The sequence below is a fragment of the Propithecus coquereli genome, unplaced genomic scaffold, assembly GCF_000956105.1.
Source record: "Propithecus coquereli isolate 6110/MARCELLA unplaced genomic scaffold, Pcoq_1.0 Scaffold81, whole genome shotgun sequence".
In the NCBI taxonomy this organism is placed as follows: Eukaryota; Metazoa; Chordata; class Mammalia; order Primates; family Indriidae; genus Propithecus; species Propithecus coquereli.
In genome coordinates this window covers 7,193,707-7,212,860 of record NW_012154285.1, presented here as the reverse complement: position 1 = coordinate 7,212,860, position 19,154 = coordinate 7,193,707, and the positions used below count along the sequence as shown (strand labels likewise).

At 47.6% G+C, this 19,154-nt stretch overlaps 1 protein-coding gene across 1 annotated transcript in view; it reads right to left on the bottom strand.

Moving 5' to 3' along the window:
• Positions 1 to 19,154, bottom strand: part of RPH3A (rabphilin 3A) — a 106,600-nt gene that overhangs the window by 59,193 nt on the left and 28,253 nt on the right. Inside the window, exon 5 of the mRNA XM_012663538.1 lies at positions 3,346 to 3,434. Coding sequence (XP_012518992.1) covers positions 3,346 to 3,416 — 71 coding nt within the window. The 5' untranslated portion in view covers positions 3,417 to 3,434. The remainder of the gene's footprint in view (positions 1 to 3,345; positions 3,435 to 19,154) is intronic.

Below are 19,154 nucleotides of genomic sequence, written 5' to 3'. Positions count from 1 at the left end.
AAGGGTTAGGAACATAGTAAAAAGAAAGAAAAGTAATTTTTTAGACATAAAATATGTAACTATTAAAATTCCCAAAGTGCAATGGGATGGTTTAAGGGGTGATTAATATGTTCTAAGATAGAGTATGGCTAGGATGAGAGAGGTGAAGAAATTGCCCAAAATGCAGCAGGAAGGTAAAGAGATATAAGATATCAGAGAAAGGATAAACTACATGGATGGGCTAGTGCATATCCAATCAGATTCCAGATGGGGAAAACAGGGAGAATTGAAGAAAGGAGAGTATTTGAGGAGATAATGCTGAGAATTTTCTAGAACTGTTGAAAAAAGGAAGCACAACGTGCACCGAGCAGGAAAAACATAAGAAATACACACTTAAGCTCATGGCACTGCAGACACACCAGCTACAAAAGAAGGGCGATTTGGTGACTTAACACTCTCAGCAGATGCTCAAGAACATGACCACACCTTCAAAGTCCCCTAGAACACTGCAAGAATGAGGGATAAGTGGGCGTTTTAAGATACACAAAATCCGAAATAAGTTACCAACAATAGAGCTTCACCCAATGGAAGGATGTACTCCAGGAAGAAGTAAAGTGATCCTAAAAAGAACCAAGACTCAGGAAGGTTTGAACATTGAACTGAGAAACTAGAAAACAGGTAGGTAAATCTAAACAAAAACTGCCTGTGTAAACATAATAATGTCTAACAGAGGATTAAACTAAGAGACTAGAGAACAGCATATAGGTGGGGAGAGTCACAACCGAAATGTTATTAGAATGTTTTAAGTGCCTTGTGTTGACCGGAGGGAGATGTCGAGATAGTGATTAACTTTAGACGCGGTTAGTTATGAATCATCACACTTTAAGGATAACCATGAAAATAATAGGAATAGACTATATATGATTCCCAAACCAATAAAGAGAAAAACAGAATTTAAAAAGCCCCAAACCCAATTAATAAAAATAGAAGGCAAGGAAAGAGACAGAAGAACCACAGAAAAAGAGAAAACATAAAGTAAGAGAGTAGAAAAGTTAAACTATACAATGGATCAACAAACTGTACCCTGCCGGCCAAACACAGTCAGCCACCTGTTTTTATAAGATTTTGAAATGAACACAGCCATGTCCATTCAGGTACATACTGTCTGTGTCTGATTTTGCACCATGATGGTAAAAGTTGAGTAGTTGTGACAGAGACCTTACGGTTTGCAAAGCCTGAAATATATACTATCTGGTCTTTTACAGAAAGAGTTTACTGATAATTACAATATATGTAAATGGATTAAAATCATCAGCTTAAAAACAAAGATTATCATGTTGAATTAAACAACAAAAACCCCCCCAAATCTAGCTAAATATTCTTTGTAAGAGGGACTAAAATACTGAAGATAAAAGGATTGAAAAATACTAATGTAGTTAAAGAAAGCTGGTATTGCTTTTTAATATCAAAGATATCACATAGAGTTTAGGACAAAAAATCATTAAAGATGAAGATGAAGAGGGACATTACATAATGATGAAATTCAATTCTTCAGTGATATATACCAACTCTAAACCTGTAGCCACCTGATAGAACCACAGGGAGAAATTGAAAAATCCACTATGATTGAAGGAGACTTCAACATAACACTCACAAGCACACAAAAATATAGTTAAGGTAAAAACATTTATGAACACAACAAGCTTATTTTAATATGTGTGACCTTCCAAATCATGATTCAAGAATGCACGTTTTGCCTTTGTACTCAGTGAACAGAGGAAAGAATCGGTATCATATAGGTCACATTCTCCAACCAAAATGCAATTAATTAGAGATTAATAGCAAATTAATAAAGTAAGAATCCCCAAACATTTAGAAATTTTTCAATGTACCTCTAGGTGACTCGAGGGTTAAAGTAGAAATCATCAGAGAAATTTAAAAATACATAGAAATGAAAAATAATGAAAATACTGTATGTTGAAGCTCGTGGGATAATTTGAATGTGGTACTTTGTGTATCACATGTATAATTCCTAATGTTAGAAAAGAGGGAAGGCTCATATATTAATACAAGGTAGAGATATAACCCAAGTAGTTAGAGAGTAACACAAAAGCCCCCAAAAAGGAAAGGATTATCCAATAAAAATAAGAACAGAAATTAAAGATAGTAAATGACAGGGCACTATTGAAAAATGGACAAAGAAAGACATTCCCTTTTTAATCTTCTTTCTAACCTTATGATTAGTTCAAGGAGAAAGTCTCAGTGTGGTGCCCTTTAGACTTTAACAGTCTCGCTCATTTTTTAAGTGGAAAGCGGGTCTCAGGCCCAGAGCTTTGGGAGGCTACCATTTGTGGCTACCATGTAATAACACTTTTCTTTTAACTGTTTATTTGTATTATTACCTTTGTTCATGGAAAGCGTGAACTAATTATCCACTTAGATCCACTTGGGACCTAACATTTTCTTAAATAAAAGCATTTATGTTTTGTAAGTTGTCAATTTAGAGAAGACAATAGTGATATTTCATAGATAAGGTAAAAATTGTAAAGTGAGTGCTCAAATGACCGAATTTAGGGAAATGCTGCTCTTCCTCCAATCAGGAAAAATCTTTGTTCGAAAGCCTTTTCACGTCCCTTGGGCAAGCCACAATTATTAGCACACCGTGACATTTATTCCTTCCACAAAAATAACCATCTTTTCAATTGCCCTACCTAGAATTTAAACTCTTAAACTGGCTCTAAAATACTACCCACCGTAAAATCCACAGAAGTTCACAGTTAAAGACACTTAGAGGTCATCTATTTCAGGGAGACCAACAGACATGGGTGGGTGACATAAGTGTCGAAGGTAGGCTAGGTATTGGAGACAACAGGGAATGGTGGGGATTGTGGAAAACTGGAAAGCTCTCGCCAGTCTAAAGATAACAGCTGCCACTCGGCTCTTGCTGAATTATTGGCCCCGTGTTGTCACGTCTTCTGATCTTTTGAAAACGTGTCAGAAATCTGGATTTTATGTGAAATCTCCTAACTTTTACACGATCAGGCCCAAAATATAAAACACACTTCTGCAAATCAGAGTCAGGGTAACTTGTTCTGACCACCAGGTCCGTTCTCTTTCCATCCCACCAGGCCACCTCTAATATGCAGCACGGAGCTCAGAATTTAATCTCGTTCTTCCAACCTTGCAAAGCAGTCGAACCAGGGGAAAAGTTTCCACGACAAAACTCCCATTAGGTTCTTTTGCCCCGCAACCCCTAGGAAGGAAATTCTATTTCTTTTCTCGCTGTCCTTTCCTTCTTTCAAGTGTAGAATGTCAGAACCTCATTGACTCAAGACAAGCCACTCCCGAGAAGACCCAGCAACTTACTTGGCTTGAAGGGGCCGGTCGCTGGAATGCACCCAACGGTTGGAGCTGCTGCCGAACACGGTGTCAGTCATGGCGGGAGTCTCGTGCTCCTGGAAAACACCAACCCAGAGAGGACATCACCCCGTCACTTGGCCACTCCTTATTCCTCGAGTCCCTGTTCTGTGCTATGCACGCCAGGGGACACAGAGAAGAAAGGGAACCTCGTCTATCTTCTCCGTTTTCCACGTGGAAAAACCTTAGAGCTCGAGAGGGACAGCGTCTCGCTGGAAGTCACAGCTACCTTATGGCAAGAAACAGACCAGGGCAGAGAGCTCCCTCCCTTAAACCCAAGCTCTTCCCGTTCATCGTTCACACAAGGCCACACATCCAACAGGGTGCCGGGCAGAGTTCCTAGCTCGAATCCAGGGTCTTTCTTCCAAGCATGTGATTTGACTTATTGACCCTAGAGTCACCCCTGGACTTTTTATTAAAAAACAAAACCAAAAAACCTCTACATCCAAACCATCAGAAAATCCTAGCGGCTTGATCTTTAACATAGATTTAGAATCTGCACACTGCTTTCAGCCTGCATTGTCACCGTGCCGATCCAAACTGCCACCGTCCCTGCTCAGTTCCTCCTTGGTCGCCCGACTACCCTTGACCCATTTCGTTCATTATTTATAAAAGCAGAAACGACCCAATATGTGCTAACTGATGAATGGATACACAAAACGTGTTATAGCCATGCCACGCCACACAAAAAAACAAATGAAGTTCTGATCCCTGCCTCGACCTGGGTGAGCCCTGGAGGACGCTGAGTGAAGGACGCCACACAAAAGGCCACATGGTGTGCGACTCCGCCTATGTGAGGCATCCGGAATAGGAAATCTGTCAGAGTCGAAAAGTGGATCAGTGATTGCTTGGGACGGGGGGAGGCCGTGGGGCACAAGGTTTCTTCGTGGGGGTGATAAAGATGTGCTGAAGTTACGATGGTGATTGGATGCACAAGTCGGTGACTACGCTAACGGCCACTGAACTGTCCACTTTATGCGGGTGAATTGTATCATACAATTCACAATTGTATCACACAATTGTATCATACAATGAGGTGAGCTTTACCTCAATGAAGCTGGAAAAAATGGAACCACCGCTTCGGAAACCTGTGTGGCAGCGTCTGTGAAAGCTAAGCCTTCCCCTACCCTACAGCCCAGGAATCCGACTTAGGCGTATACCCAAGAGAAAAAAGTGCTTACGTTCTAAGACATGTACGCGAACGTTCATAGCAGCTTTATTCACAATAGTTAAAAACTGGAAACGATTCCAACGCCCACCGACAGGAGAGCAGACGAAGCCGTCGTGCAGTCGCCAGTGGGATGACGGTGAGCAGTGACAAACCCCTGATATACTGCACGTGACAACACGGACGGACCCACAGATCGAAAGGTGCCAGAAGCGGAAGAGACTACACCACGGGATAGTGTTGACGTGAAGGTTAAGAACAGGCAGAGCTACTTGATGGTGACAGAAATCATAGCAGACCAATCGCAAGTTTTGGGGAGGGTGTAGATTGGGAAGGGACAGGAGGAGGCCCCTGTGGGGTGAAGATGTTCCCTATCGTGATCTGATACGTGATCGTCATTAACCAGGTATATAAATCTGCAAAAGCCATCAAGCTAAACACTTAGCATGAACGTACTTTATGTCTTTCCCTTTACCACAAAAAAGCAAGTCAGCTTATGTCACGCTTTTGCTCAAGAGTCTTCAATGGCTCCCCATTGCTCTTCGACTAACCCCCTTAGCACAGCCTGACTCCCTGTAGCCTCCTTCTGTCCTTTTCCTCTTACTCTTCTCATGCCGTCTTCCCCATCCCTGCAGGCTTTCCTGCTGTTCCTTGAACCCCAAGCACATCCCATTTGTCTTCCCTCTGCCTGGAACCCTCCCTACACATGCTTGTTTGGCTCACTCACTCCCTTGTTTAGGTTTGTTCTTAAACGCCACCTCCTCCAAGAGGCCTCCCTGACCACTCAATTTCAAACAGCTCCTCCTCCATCTCCTGCACTCTGGCCTCCTTCACTCCGATTTATTTTTCTTTGTAGCTCTTATCACTACCCCAGTTTAGTATTATTTATTCTTATATTTATTTGCTCAGAGTTTGAATCTCCCTGTCAGTATGTAAGCTCCTGGCAGAATCTTTTCCGTTTTGTTCTCTGCTTAATCTCCAGCACTTAGCAAGGCGTCTGGCACCCAGGAGATCCTTCGCAAAGATTTGCCGAATATGTGAACGAGCCTCCAACAACACGGACGTCGGTGCAGCTGAGCTCAGCCGGGCTCATGTCATCTCTGAACCTGCCTCCCGCCCCTCCAAAGCTCTCACCAAAGAAGAAGGGAAGGGGCCGTGGAGATTACATTATAATTATTTAAAAACCAGACAGAACTTGGTGCTGTGTGTCCAGGGGGTCCCGATGCCCCTTTAGGTCTTGTTATAACACAGTCTTGCTCTCCGTGATGCTGAATAGACAAAAAGTTGGGAGGTGAACCCCCTTTCCTATCCCGCGGCCTTTGCAATTATTGAATCTTTGTGTGTGGGGAGCCAGCGGGGGCTGCCGGTTGGATACGTGCAGAGAAGACCCCTTATAGAAAAGCTATTTCGTCTGCGCCCATGTGGTTACCATAATCTTCCCGGATTAACATGACCATTTCATTGTTTCCACTGCAAAAACAGAAAGGAAGGAGAGACGGCTCCTGTTGTGAAGGAAATCTGCCGAAAGGGACTTTAATGTCTCATCATGGCCTGTGCTGAAAGCTGAGCAGGCTTCCCTGGAGCCCCTGGCAGCCCCCGGCCCCTGCTGGGTGCAGAGCCTCAGTCCCTGGTAATGAGCCACCTCGGCTGCCCTTGGTCTGGACAGCTGCAACTTCAACCGAACGCCTCGCCTCCTGCTTGGCAGCAGAGAGGAGACGCTGCCCTCGGAGGACCCTGGGAGGAAGAGTAACGCGGGGCGAGGGAGCGCCTCCGGGGAACTCCGATCTCCAAATCCTGTTGCCCTGAGAGCCGACCCCAGCTGCCCACCCCCTCCTGCATTCAGTCACGCACACCAGGAGTGCTGTTTCCCGCTAAAATTCCACCTGCAAAGTCCAAACTTACTGGCCGCCCACCCAGTAGAAACCACCCGATCCATCCCTCCGGGCCGGAAGCCACCCCGGACAGCCCTGGTTAGGGTAGCTTGGCCACTCGGGGCTCTAAGTGCACCGAACAGCCCAGGACTGGACTCTTTGTCCAGAGCCTGCCCCAGCCTGGACCGGGAGAGGAAAACATCTGAGCAGTCAAGGCTATTTGAACAACTGCAGAAACAGGCCCAGGGAAAGGAGGGCGTGTGTCCACAGGCAGATCTGGGACGGGGGGAGGTGTCGTAATGGTCACTGTGGGTGCCCCGTCCAGATCCCCCTACAGCTGGCGCACCCTCCCCCCACAGCCTCTAGGAGCGCCATTTGCCAGAGAATCGCCCTCAGCCACCAGGAACTGCTTTGCCCAGAGATACCGGGGAGCAGCCAGCCCAAAGCCAATGACTAGCGGATAGGGGAGGGTGGTGGGATGGGTCTGTGGTGCCATCGCACTCCAGAGCTCCCCATGGACTGGGCCGAGGCCAGACCCTGGCTGACACCACATCTTCGTCTCGCTTCCTCGGCCACCTTGTCCTGCTTCCCTCGGTCCCTTGCAGGTTCGTCCTTAGAGTACCCCGAGTCCATTACCGGCATAAGAATCCCCATCTCAGGTTTTGCTTCTAGGGAACCTGACCTCGCATGTGTGTACACAGGAGAATCTTAGGAAAGCATCGTTCTGAGCCACGAGCTCACTATGTCACCCCTGGAGGTTGCTTAGCTTTTTGCTAACCCTACAGAGCACGATCCTAAGATGTTCTCCTACCTGCCTGCAGTTGATGCTCCATGAAGACCAGCCAAGGTCTCGGATGTGAGAGCGGATCGACAGAAAAGGAGCAAGTCCGATGGCGAGCCTCTGACGTTTTCAGACCCCTCCCCCTTCCCCACTGCCTGCAACAGGGAAACCATCGCCGTAACAGACAGGAGGCCAGAGCCCCAGGGAGGACCAGCAGAGGGAAACCAAATGTGCATATCAGAAGCAAAAGTATAAGTGGATGTGTCATATAAATGGTATAGGTTTCCAGCGCTAGGACCACTGCAGAAGCTTGGCGTCACTGAGCTGATGAATTTCAGCACTGACTATACTCTTGAGCACACACTAAGCACTTGTAAAATGGTAATTCCCTTTCCTGCTTCTCCTGTGGTTGATTTAACAATAATAACTAACATTTCTTGGGCACCTATGCACCTACTATGTGCCAAATTCCATGCCTACATTATTTGCTTTAATCCTTACAATCCTACTACAAGGTAGACAGTATTATATTCATTTTACAGGCAAAAAAAAAAAAATTCAGGTTCAGAGTGGTTAAGTCACCTGCTCAAAATCACACAGCTACTAAGTAGCAGAGCCAGGATTTGAACTTTGACTCCAAGGCTCATGTGCCTACTCACTACTCTGTTCACACCTGTTCATTCTTCCTGGGCTCTGATCAGTGTCTGGGACATTGGTGACCATCCAGTGCCAGCCCTCTGGCCCCTGGTCATATTCCCATCTCTCAGCCTTGGAAATGCTCAGAGACCTGCCCACCCAGCCCCTTGCCAGGTGACTCTGAGAGATCACAAGCTTCGCTTGGGTAGGGCCAAAGGAGTGGCTTAGATCCAGTCCTACAGCTGCAACTTCAGAAAGCATAAAATGATTTCCTCTCCCAGAAACCAGAGACTCCAGCTGTTTTTCCTTAGCTAGGCAGAGACTGCCCTACCATCCTGGCACAAGCTCTAAAGAACAGTCTACTTTCAGTCACAAAAGCAACACCACCACCTAAAAGTTCAAACATCAAGGGTTTACAACATGCTAAGCATGTTTCGAGTTTTCTCTCATTTGACCCTCGCAATCGCCTTATGAGGTATGTGTTCTTCTTATCCCATTTTACAGATGGAATCACTGAGTCACGGAAAGTGTAAGTGGGCTTCCCAAGGTCCTGCTTAAATTCCTACAATGAAGCAATCTAAAGGTCTAACAATCAGCACTGGGTAGCCGGACGATGGTACACACGCACGGTGGAGAGCTACACAGCCGTAAGGAATGAAGCTACTTGTGACCGATAGGGATTGGTCACCAAGATACACTGTCTTGTGAAAAGATCAAAGTGTAGGATGATGGTCCAGAAAGCCATCATCTGCGTACACGGGAAAGTAGAGTATGTGCGTGTGCTTTTTGGTTGATGTGCCTAAGTGTCTCTGCAAAGCATTCACAAGGAGCTGATACATTGCTTGCCTCCGGGGAGGGGCCTGGGGAGCTGGGACTGGGAGGGGAAGGAGACATTTCAGGATCTATTCTTTTGTATTTGCAACCTTGTGGATATGTTCCTCGTTCAAAACTAAATGAACTTTTTTTTTTTTTTACAAAACATAATTTAAAAATAATAAAGCGCTCCGATGGGTGCCTGTTGCACGGAGGGTAAGATTGAAGACCCTCTCTGTGATCTCTAAGAACTGCCATGACCCTCTCTCTGCGGCTCTCCCTGTATCCAACCGCGGCCTGGTCACGCTGGCCTTCCCAGCTCCAGGCCTTTGCCTCTGCTGTTCTCTCTGCCTTGACAGCCTCTTCCTTCCGCTGTCACATGGCTCTGCTGGTCTCTGCTCAAATGTCACTTCCTCCAAGAAGCCATCCCTGACTACACCATCTGAGTCATCTCCCCTCACCCGATTACTCACCCTCATCCAGTTCACTGCCATTATGATATCTATCCCGATTTGCTATTCTTCTTTATTTATTTGCTGTTTGTCTTTCCACCTATTCTGTAAGATCCTTGAGTGCAGAGCCCAGGTCTGTATTTGTGCAACAGTTGCACCCACAGTGCATACAGGGCCGGCTTCACAGGCCTGTGACTGTGCAGCTGAGCAGGGCTCTGTGCAGAAGGCCCTGTGTTCAGAAGGGCGCCGCACTGGGCTTAATGCTCTGCTGCCATTGTCTTGGAATTCTTAATAATTTTTGAACAAGGGGCCATCCATTTTCACTTGGCAGCCAGTCCTGAGTACGGTATATAGTAGGTGTTCAATAAATCTTAACGTAAGTCATAAAGCTCAGTGAATGCACCCAATAAACCTGCACGTAAGTGGCTGCCTCCACAGCCTGGTGCTAAGCCTTATGCCACCAGGCATCTTCGACCACCACGAAGACCCTGTCCTAACTCCAGATGAGCCAGATTCCAGAGCCCTCCCTCTGCCCCTCTACAATTCATTCTGCCTGCTTCTCCCTTTAGCACTGTTTGCTAAGGAACGGTGCTTCCCTCCCCCAGAACCTCCGAGGTCTTCTGCCAGTTGTAGTTGAATGGAAAGAACAACTCAAAGCCCATTTAGTTTCTGAGAGGAGCTGTCGCAGGTGTCTGAACGTAGCCCAGCAGGGCTGGGCTGGCAGGGGCTTTATGCGGCACCTCGGGGCACCGCAGGGAACCGGTGCGAACTGCAGCTGTCTGTGTGGAGTTCAATGCCACAGTCGGCCTCCCCGTCCCAACGTTCTTGGAATTAAACCAGATGCTTTGCAGCAGAACCTGCAGCCACCAGCTTGGCCAGTGCCCAGTTCCACCCCTCCGCCTCTTTCCCTGCCCGTCCCCTCGTCCCCAGTCCGGCGCATCACTGCGCGGGTAGGTATCCGGAAAAACTCACTCAGACTGTCTGATCCGGTAGGAAATGCACTTACATGAAGGAACTCAAAGTAGGGGGAGGGGGAGTGTCTATGGACAAGATCCAGCCTGAAAATATGTTTTGTTCCACTCATGAAGGATTTTTTAAAGTAAAATTAAGTCAATATCTTAAACACATAGAATTTAATTAAAAATGGAGATTGCCAGCTTCTCTTGGGAAATTGGAAGAATCAAACCATATTTATAGAACATCTGCTATGTGCCAGACACTGTTGTAGGCACAGGGGACACAGCATTAATACAAACAAACAAAGACAAACATTACTGTCCTCATGGAGCTTAGCTTCCAGTGGGGAAGGCAGACAATAAACAAACAAGTCACGCGTGAAATGTGCCAGCTGGTGCTGAATGCTTAAAAAAAAATAAAACAGGGAGGGGGGATTGGGAAGTGGGAGAGGAGTTTGATTTTAAATAGGTGGGCAGAGGGAGCCTCACTGAGAGATGCTATTTGAGCAAAGAGTTGAAGTAGGTAATGGGCTGAGCCATGTGGCTGTCTGGGGCAGAGCATTTCAGGGAGAGGAAAAAGTACGTGCAAAGGCCCTGGGATGGGCACATGCTTGGTATGTTGGAGAAATGGCAAGGAAGGCAGAGTGGCTGGAGTGGAGCAGGCAAGGGGGGCTGAGATCAGGGCAGTAGTGGGGGGTGTCAGAGCACCAGGATCATGTAGGCTTCCAGTCCGAGTGATACTGCAGAAGCCACAGCAAGGCTTTGAGCAGTGACGTGAGCTGAATATATCCTATTGTGTCTCCAACACGCATCCAGCTTTGACTCTTTGCCAGGCTCCTAGGATTTCTACACACCCTTGCCAGGGCAAGGGTGCTTGGGGCAGCAAAGAGGAAGATGGCAATCTCCCGCCTTGTCAACCACACTTGACGGAGCTGAGGGCCTCTCTGCTCGCCTGCCTGCCTGGCCATTCCTGCCTCCGCTCTCAGAGCCCCGGCAACCCTTGCACATCTACTCCCGTCCAGATAGTGCAGACTGCTGCAGTTGGCTTCTCCCTGTTCCTAGAGCCAGCTGGGACAGCCCCGGCCTCCCCTGAACCTGGCCAAGGCTGGAATGACCAGGGTTTGGCTCCTTCCATGCTGAGCTGGTTGGTGCCAGAGATGAGGACAGAGACAGGCCTGAGAGGTGCTAGAGACAGAGACAACATTGTGCTCTTGGCCTTGAAACAAAGTGAACTCATTGTCACCTCCACGTGGTTCTCCCATGGCCATATAGCAATAACAGAGGGTTCCTGCCATGAGCCTTCGATTAATCCCATAGGACAGTTCCAATTTTACAGGTTTTAAGACTGGCACAGAGCTCCTCCTCCAGGGCTCTGCCACTTACAAGTTGCAGGGTCTTGGGCAGATACTTCACATCCATGGGCCTATCCTCATCGGCAAAACGAGGGCAGTCATGGCAGCACTGGCTACCTCATTGTAATAGCTGCTTAGGGTGTGTCTGGCCCTGGGCTAAATGCTTGCTGTGGATGACCTCATTTAATGCTTCCCAACACACACGAATGAAGGTACAAGTATTACCTCCATTTTTCAGATGAGGACACTGAGGCTTAGAAGGGTAAGCGATTTGCCCATCCAGCTGGTGATTGGCAGAGCAGGGATTTGTACCTATAAGATCGGATGCCAGACTCCACATGCTCAATCGCTACCACCCACTAGACTGTCTCTGGGGTTGTTGTGAAGAATAAGGTTTGACGAGGCAGGCAGGGCAGTCAGCTTGGTACTTGGAACCTAACATGGGCTCAGTAAATGTTAACTATTGGCACTATCATCCTCACGCCATCATCATCCATCACTGTTCTTTCTCTCCAGCAGGGAAAGGGAGTCGTAACTTACACGATATGATTTGAAGAGCACTAAATGCCTCCGTAGCTTGCCACAGTGCCCCAAATATTCTCCACCAGCATTGCTCCCTCAAGGTGCATCTGACCCCCTCTTTTTTTCCCCCTCACTCAGGAAATGGAGAGGTAAGCCCACTGCAGATGGGGTGGTTTGATTGCAAAAAATAATGCCATTTCTTCCATTCCTATATCCCTGCCCCTTTCAGCTCCTTCTATCCAGAGGGGAAATATGTTTGTCTACCGTCTAAGTCTGAGCTGGCTATGAGACTCTTCTGTGGCCAACCGGGCAGTAGAAAATCTGATGCATTCAGAGGCTTAAAAATGCTAGCCCTCGGGCCGGGCGCGGTGGCTCACGCCTGTAATCCTAGCTCTCTGGGAGGCCGAGGCGGGCTGATTGTTTGAGCTCGGGAGTTCGAAAACCAGCCTGAGCAAGAGCAAGACTCCGTCTCTACTAAAAATAGAAAATAAATTAATCGGCCAACTAAAAATATACAGAAAAAATTAGTTGGGCATGGTGGCGCATGCCTGTAGTCCCAGTTACTCGGGAGGCTGAGGCAGAAGGATTGCTTGAGCCCAGGAGTGTGAGGTTGCTGTGAGCTAGGCTGACGCCATGGTACTCACTCTAGCCCAAGCAAAAGAGTGAGACTCTGTCTCAAAAAAAAAAAAAAAATGCTAGCCCTCTAGAAATTGGCCTCTTTTCCTACTTTTGGAACCCTGAAATCACTGTATGAGAAGCCAGGATAGCCTGCTAGAGGATGAGCAATCTTATGGCAGGAGGCCTCAGTTGTGCTAGCTGGTAGAGCTTCCCCATTATAAACCAGCCAGTCCTAGCCAACATATAAGCCAACCACAGACACATGAACAAGCCCAGCCAAGATCATCCAAGTCTGACCTTGACCAGAAGAACCACCTGGCAGAACTCAACCCAACTGCCAACCTGAAGAATTATGACATAAATAAATGGTTGTTGTTCTAAGCCGCCAATTTGTGGGGTGGTTTGTTATGTAGCAAGAACTGACCAATAGAGCAGCCTGCTGTGGTGGGACAATCGCTGGCTCAGACCTAGATTCCTGGGATCCACTACTAGCTCCCCTCTTCATTCTCTGTGTGACTCTGACATGTTTTGCATCTATAAAATGGGAATATAAAAATTCCTATCCTTGTCATGCCACCTCGCAGGGTTGTTGGGGAAGAGCTGATGAGTTAATACATACGAAGGGGTCTTGTAAATCTAAAATGTTCTCCAGGTATCAGTCAGGGAGGACACTGTTAATGTTATTTGAGGGTAGGACTGGGAGAGGAAACAAAGGTCTAAATCCTATTGTTTGCTTAGGCATGCGTGAGATACCGCAGTGGATGTATGGAGTAGACATCTCTCGTGTTTGACTGTCTAGCATTTACCTGGATAGCATTTTTTGGGGGGTAACAGTACCCCAAGTTTCTTCAGGAAACCATCTCTCTTTCAATATCAATTTGTGTGGCTCAGGTGGGGTTTGCCCAAACCTGGTCCCCAGAGGCGGACCAGTGACCAATGCCTGGCCAATCAGTGTATTACACCCCTTAGTCTACTGTGATTCGTTCAAGAATAGGCACAAGACCCAGTCTGGGCCAATGAAGGCCTGCCCTAAGACTTTAGCTGGAACTCTGTGGGAAAAAGCATTCTCTTTTCATTGGGCTTGCTAAGCTGGTACAACAGAAGTCTGTAGCTACTGTTGATCACTTTTGCTACCACCTGGGAAAAGAATGAAGGCAGAGCTGGAAGATAGAGACTAATTCCTGATGATGCTGTTGGAATGCTGGATCCAGCCACGCCTGAATCTATCACAGCCTTTTTCGCTACCATGAGCCAATATGTACCCCCCTTTTTTTTGGTTCCTCTCAAATTTGAGAAGCCAAATTTAAGCAAAATTTGAATAGAATTTCTTCTATTGTAGCCCCCCTGAGTTCTCTCTGTATGTTTTAGGGTGAGACCAAGCTGCCTTGGAGCAAACAGGGATTCCAAAAGCAACCAGAGTTGGCTGAAGCCTGGAGAAAAATATACCAACCTTCAGCCACCCCTTGAACCTCTCCCTACCCCATCATGGAGCTTGGGTGGAGCTGCCACCCAGGCTCGATGGAGGGCAGGAAATGTTTCTAAATCATCCTCACCAAGGCCTGCTGAAATCCTGCACTGGCAATTAAAATTCAGTGACAATAAACAACACTAATTAAAAGCAAAACTAAGTACTTAATAAGACAAATGAGGTGGCGGTATTAAAAGTCAGGCTGAGAGAGCTGGCATTAATTAAAAACAAAGACTAATTTCTTCCCTCCTCTGAAAAGGCTAAGTGTGTGTGTCTCTAGAAAAGGTTCAGATTTTATTAATGTGCAAAATGCCATGGGAGCAGGCAGATTCTGGGATTAATTCTGCATAGGGTAGGGGTGAAGACGTCTTCCCAGAAAAGGGAAAATTTGGGCTGGACCTCGAAGGCTGAGCTGGGGTGTGAGAGACATAAAGGATAGAGGAATGGACTGGGGGAAGTGAGTGAACAAAGGCTCAGAGGCTACAAAGAGCACGAAAATGTTTCGGGGATGGAAAAATTCATGGGGGAGGAGCCTGGATATATGGAAGACAGGGAGGAAGGGGAAACTGGGATGAAAAGAGAAAGTGGGGGCCCAATGATGAAACCCTGTTCCTGTGGGTCAAAAATGATAGGGCATAGTGTCTCCACTCAGACAACCCCAACTTCCATTGAAAGATCCAGAGGCTAAGATCCCATGTTCTTAGCAGACAGTTCAGCAAGGTGACTAAGGGCATGGGTTTGAGGTCCAAGCCCATTCTGCCATTTATGAGCCAGGTCACCTTGGGCAAGTTTACCTTCCTACACCTCAGTTTCCTCATCTGTAGAGTGGGGACAAAAATAGGACCCATCTCAAAATGGAACTGTGAGGATTAAATGAGATAATATCTGTGAAGTCCTTAGTCCAGAACCTGGCACAAAACACTCTCTTGTCAAGTGGAAGCTATCATTAATTTATTATTATTAATAATAATTACTATAGTTATTATTATTAATAATAATCTCGGTTACGTTTTCCTAAGAGATGGGAGCCCAGTTTCGGGCTTTTTGAAACCAGAGTAAGTACATGGAGGATAATAGTCATGGATGATGGAAATAACAATACAGCAATACCAGTACGCTGATCGTAATGATACGATAATTCTAAAGCAAGGGTCATTTGTCAAGCGCTCTGGTTGTCTTTGGCTAAATATTTTTGGCCCCCCGCTGTGTGGTAGGATTGCCCCTCCCTTTCCCTGAGGAAGCGAGGAGTGGCCACATGAACTATTTTGGCGAATGAAGATTTCTAAGTGTGAACTTCAAAGCCAGTGCACACTTCCCCACACTTCCCTTTTCCCGTCCTGACGACCATGGATGTATGAAGATGGAGCCTCCCTCAGTCTGGGTCCCTGAGTGAGGACCATTCAGAGCAGACACCCGCTGCTAACTCACCATCTCTAGGGAGCATGAGAAACCAACCTGGAACTCTAGGAATCCTTATGGCAGCACACCCTAACCCATTCCACCTGTGCCTACTGTGGGCCAGGAACTGCACTAAATGTCTCACCCGCAACATCTCATTCGATCTTCATCCCAATCCTAGAAAACAGGATCTTTCGTTACCCACTTTTACAGATTGGGAAACTGAAGCCCAGAGAGGTGAAGTCATTTGCCCAAGGACACACAGCCAATAAGTTACAACGGGGCACTCATTTGAAATAGTCTGCAGAAATAAATGCAGTACTTGACTCGCCCTCATGGCAGGGCAGAGCGCCCAGAATTGATATCCTGGGGAGCATGTCTCCTGCTGGATAAGGGAACCCCAAACTTTTCCTTCTTCCCCTGGGTTGTGGAGTCCCTCTGAGCCCTGAATCTATAAACCTAAACACCAGACGCTGTTCACAGAACACTCTTCGGTGCTCCCTGCGCAGTCCAGCCAATTACCTGATTCCTCGATAAAGCAGAAACTTGCTTTTGCCATGTTGTTAACCGGGCTTATCTCTGCCCCAGCCACATCGTGGAGATCAAGGGGAGAGGAAAAGCCCAGGATTGACTTTTGCGCTCACGCATGCGCTCACAGACAACACTGGCCCCAAACAGGAAAACGTGATTAGACAGGTCTTCGTATTAAAACAAGTCATTTAGCTTAATGGCCCCTGGCTGCCACTCAGGCCCGGGCGGCAGTGAAATTCATTCTGATTAAAACTCAGCTGGAGCTGACTTATCTGCAGCCCTAAATCTCGTCATGCCCCGGGAGACCACAGGTGTCCTTCCGCTCCCTCCTCTGCCTCGGGGATGAAATCCTCAGACAGGAGCACTTGTCCCTTTAAAAAACGGCAGCACGTAACCTAAACATCTGTACCCCCATAATATGCTGAAATAAAAAAAAACAACAAAAAAACGGCAGCAATCCTGGTCCTCTCAGCGAGGGGCATTTTTGTAGATTATAGATGGGAGACTCAGCATTCCCAGGGATAGTTCCCCGATACAGACAGGGAAACCGAGGCCCGTGCTTGTCAAGGTCATGCCGGTAGCCGGGTGGAATATCCAACAACTCAAATCTGGGTCTCGTATCCATGAGCCTCCTGACTACCCTGCTCGATCATCTGTTGGGTTAAACATATTAACTTGCTATTTTTACTGCAGAAAAATAGTTGCATAGTGACAGCGTCGTGTGATTCAACTGAATAATCAAATAGCTTTGCGGCATGTTTTCTTTTCACTCCCCCCCCAGGTCGGTGCGCCTCCACCCTGGACTGTGCCCTGGGAGGCGGGACCCTGTGGGAGCACCTCTGGCTTGTAGCTGGGTTTGTCCAATGGGAGGACCAGCAGAACCCGGGGGGGAGGAGGGAGAGAGAGGCTGGGGTGTCTACCCCTTGGACCCCCACCCTGGCCACTGTGGGTTGGCTGTGGCCCTCTGCTGAAGGTCACAGCTCTTGTTTGGAGGACCTCTCCCTACAGCCCTTTCTCTCCTGCACCCACTTACTGTTCCCTCCCCGGCCCCTCTAGGCCTGGAGATGGCAATGGCCTCCGTACGTCGCACAGCTAATAAAGGGTGGGGCCACATTTGGAGTCCCGGTGGTGTGGCTCCAGAGCCTGAGCTCTTGGCCCGTTCTCTACCCTGCCCTTGCAGTGTGCATTTCACAGCTCTGCAGACGTGGGATAGCACGGAAATTAACAGCGCCAGCCTTCAGGTGGGCGATTTCCATAAGCAACCTCATTTCATCTACACCACCATTCTGTGAGATGGGCGCTGAACTTATTCCCATTTCTGAGACTCGGAGCAGTAAATTAACTTGCCCAAGATCACCAGACAGGAATCGGGGAGCCAGCCAGGTTACAAACCCAGCTATGTCTTCCTTTGCTGCCAGCATTTGTAACCACTACTTTGAATAATCATTCCTATAACATGGGCCACCTAGCCAGACCTGGCACCAGTGGGTAATAGGTACAGTAAGGGAGAGGCTGGTTTAAGATAAGAAATAGCCTTCTAACCTTAAGAGCCATCAAAATGAGGGCATGCTACTTCGATAGGTAATGAGTTCCCAGTCACTGGAGGTAATCAAGCACATGCAGCAAAACCACTTGTTGGGGCTATTGTAAAGAGGGTAATGAATGTCCTTTTCTGAAACTGCTCCTTTCTGCATTTGGAAAAGAATGGCCCAAGTTCACAGAATCTTCCCTCTCCTATGTGGCAAAACTCCTCGCACTAACTCCTTGATTTGGTCTGAACCTCTTATCAAGCAGGCAGAGCCAGTTTCTGTTACAAGACAGAAAGCTCAAGTGCTCTAGCCTAAGATGCTCCCTGCCCTGGAAAATGCACATTTTCACTTCATCCTCGCGAAGAAGAGGCAGTTAGGACCCGGAGAAGGGCTCTTCCTGTCTTCTCGCCTTGCCACGACAAACACGCCCCTGACCACACCCCCCACCCCCACCCCTCCCTCGCATTCATGTGAGCACGCCCCATCACATACCCACGACCCACTCCTACACAACGCCCCCATCCCAGTGTGCCCCGTGCCCACCAGCCTGCACCCCGCCCCCACACGGGCCACCCTCATTTTCGTCCGCAGTGCAAATTTCAGGACGGTGATTAAGGGTGCAGGCTTTGCGTGCAACCCCCAGCCAAGCTGGCCGAGCCTGGGCAGATTGCTCAACTTCTCAGAGCCTCCGTTCCCTCGTCCGCAAAGTGGGGGACGTAGCAGCGCCTACTTCACGGGGTTATTTGAGGTTGGAGTGAAAAGCAACACGTAGAGAGCTTCTAGTCCCGCAGCAGCGCAGGCAAGACCCTCCCTGGATGTCACCCAGGTGTTTCCAGGAACCCACCTCCCCCAAGTAACGTCGTAACCCAGTCTCGGGCCACAGGAAGGACATTTTCTGTCTCACACAGTTCAGCCGCAGCCACTTCCCTGGGGTGTGGATTTTAAGAAATCCAAGACCACATCAGAAAAAACCGAAAAGCTTCTCTTAGTTCCCATGAATAATAGATCTTGAAGACCTGCCTCCATCCATTCCGCTCTCCTCCCCAGGCGCCAGGTGGGGGAAAGAAACAGAAAACGAAACCCTGGCCAGTGTTGGCTGGAGGACATGAAGGAACCACAGTGTTCCTCTTCCTGCCTCTTTGCCCCCATCAAAACAGCCACCAAAATATCAAGTGTTATAGACCAAGAATTCTGCAATTTACGAAGCCCTTGGTGTTCCCAATGACCCAGGCAGGTGGTGTTGTGGGCGGGAACGAGGGTGGCATGTGAATGTGTGGGTGTTGCTGGGGGGTGCAGGTGTGGTGCCTCACGGGACGCAAAAATAGTGCAGAGGCTGAGAGGTGCTGAGCTGTCAGGTTCAAATCCCAGCTCTGCCTCTTTCTAGCTGTGTGATGGTAGGACAGTTACTTAGCCTCTCTGTGCTTTGCTTTCCTCCTGTGAAAAATACAGATGATAACGGTATCTATCTAGCAGGGATGTTAAAGGATTAAATGAGTTAATACTTGTAAAGTGCTTAGAACAGTGCCTGGCACGTAGTTAAACAAAGAGAGTGAAGTTACCGTTGTCATCATCTCCAGGATATTAAGGCTGCTGAATACAGCTATAATGGTATTTATCACCTACTGTGTGCCAGGGACTACACTAACTAATTTATATACATTGG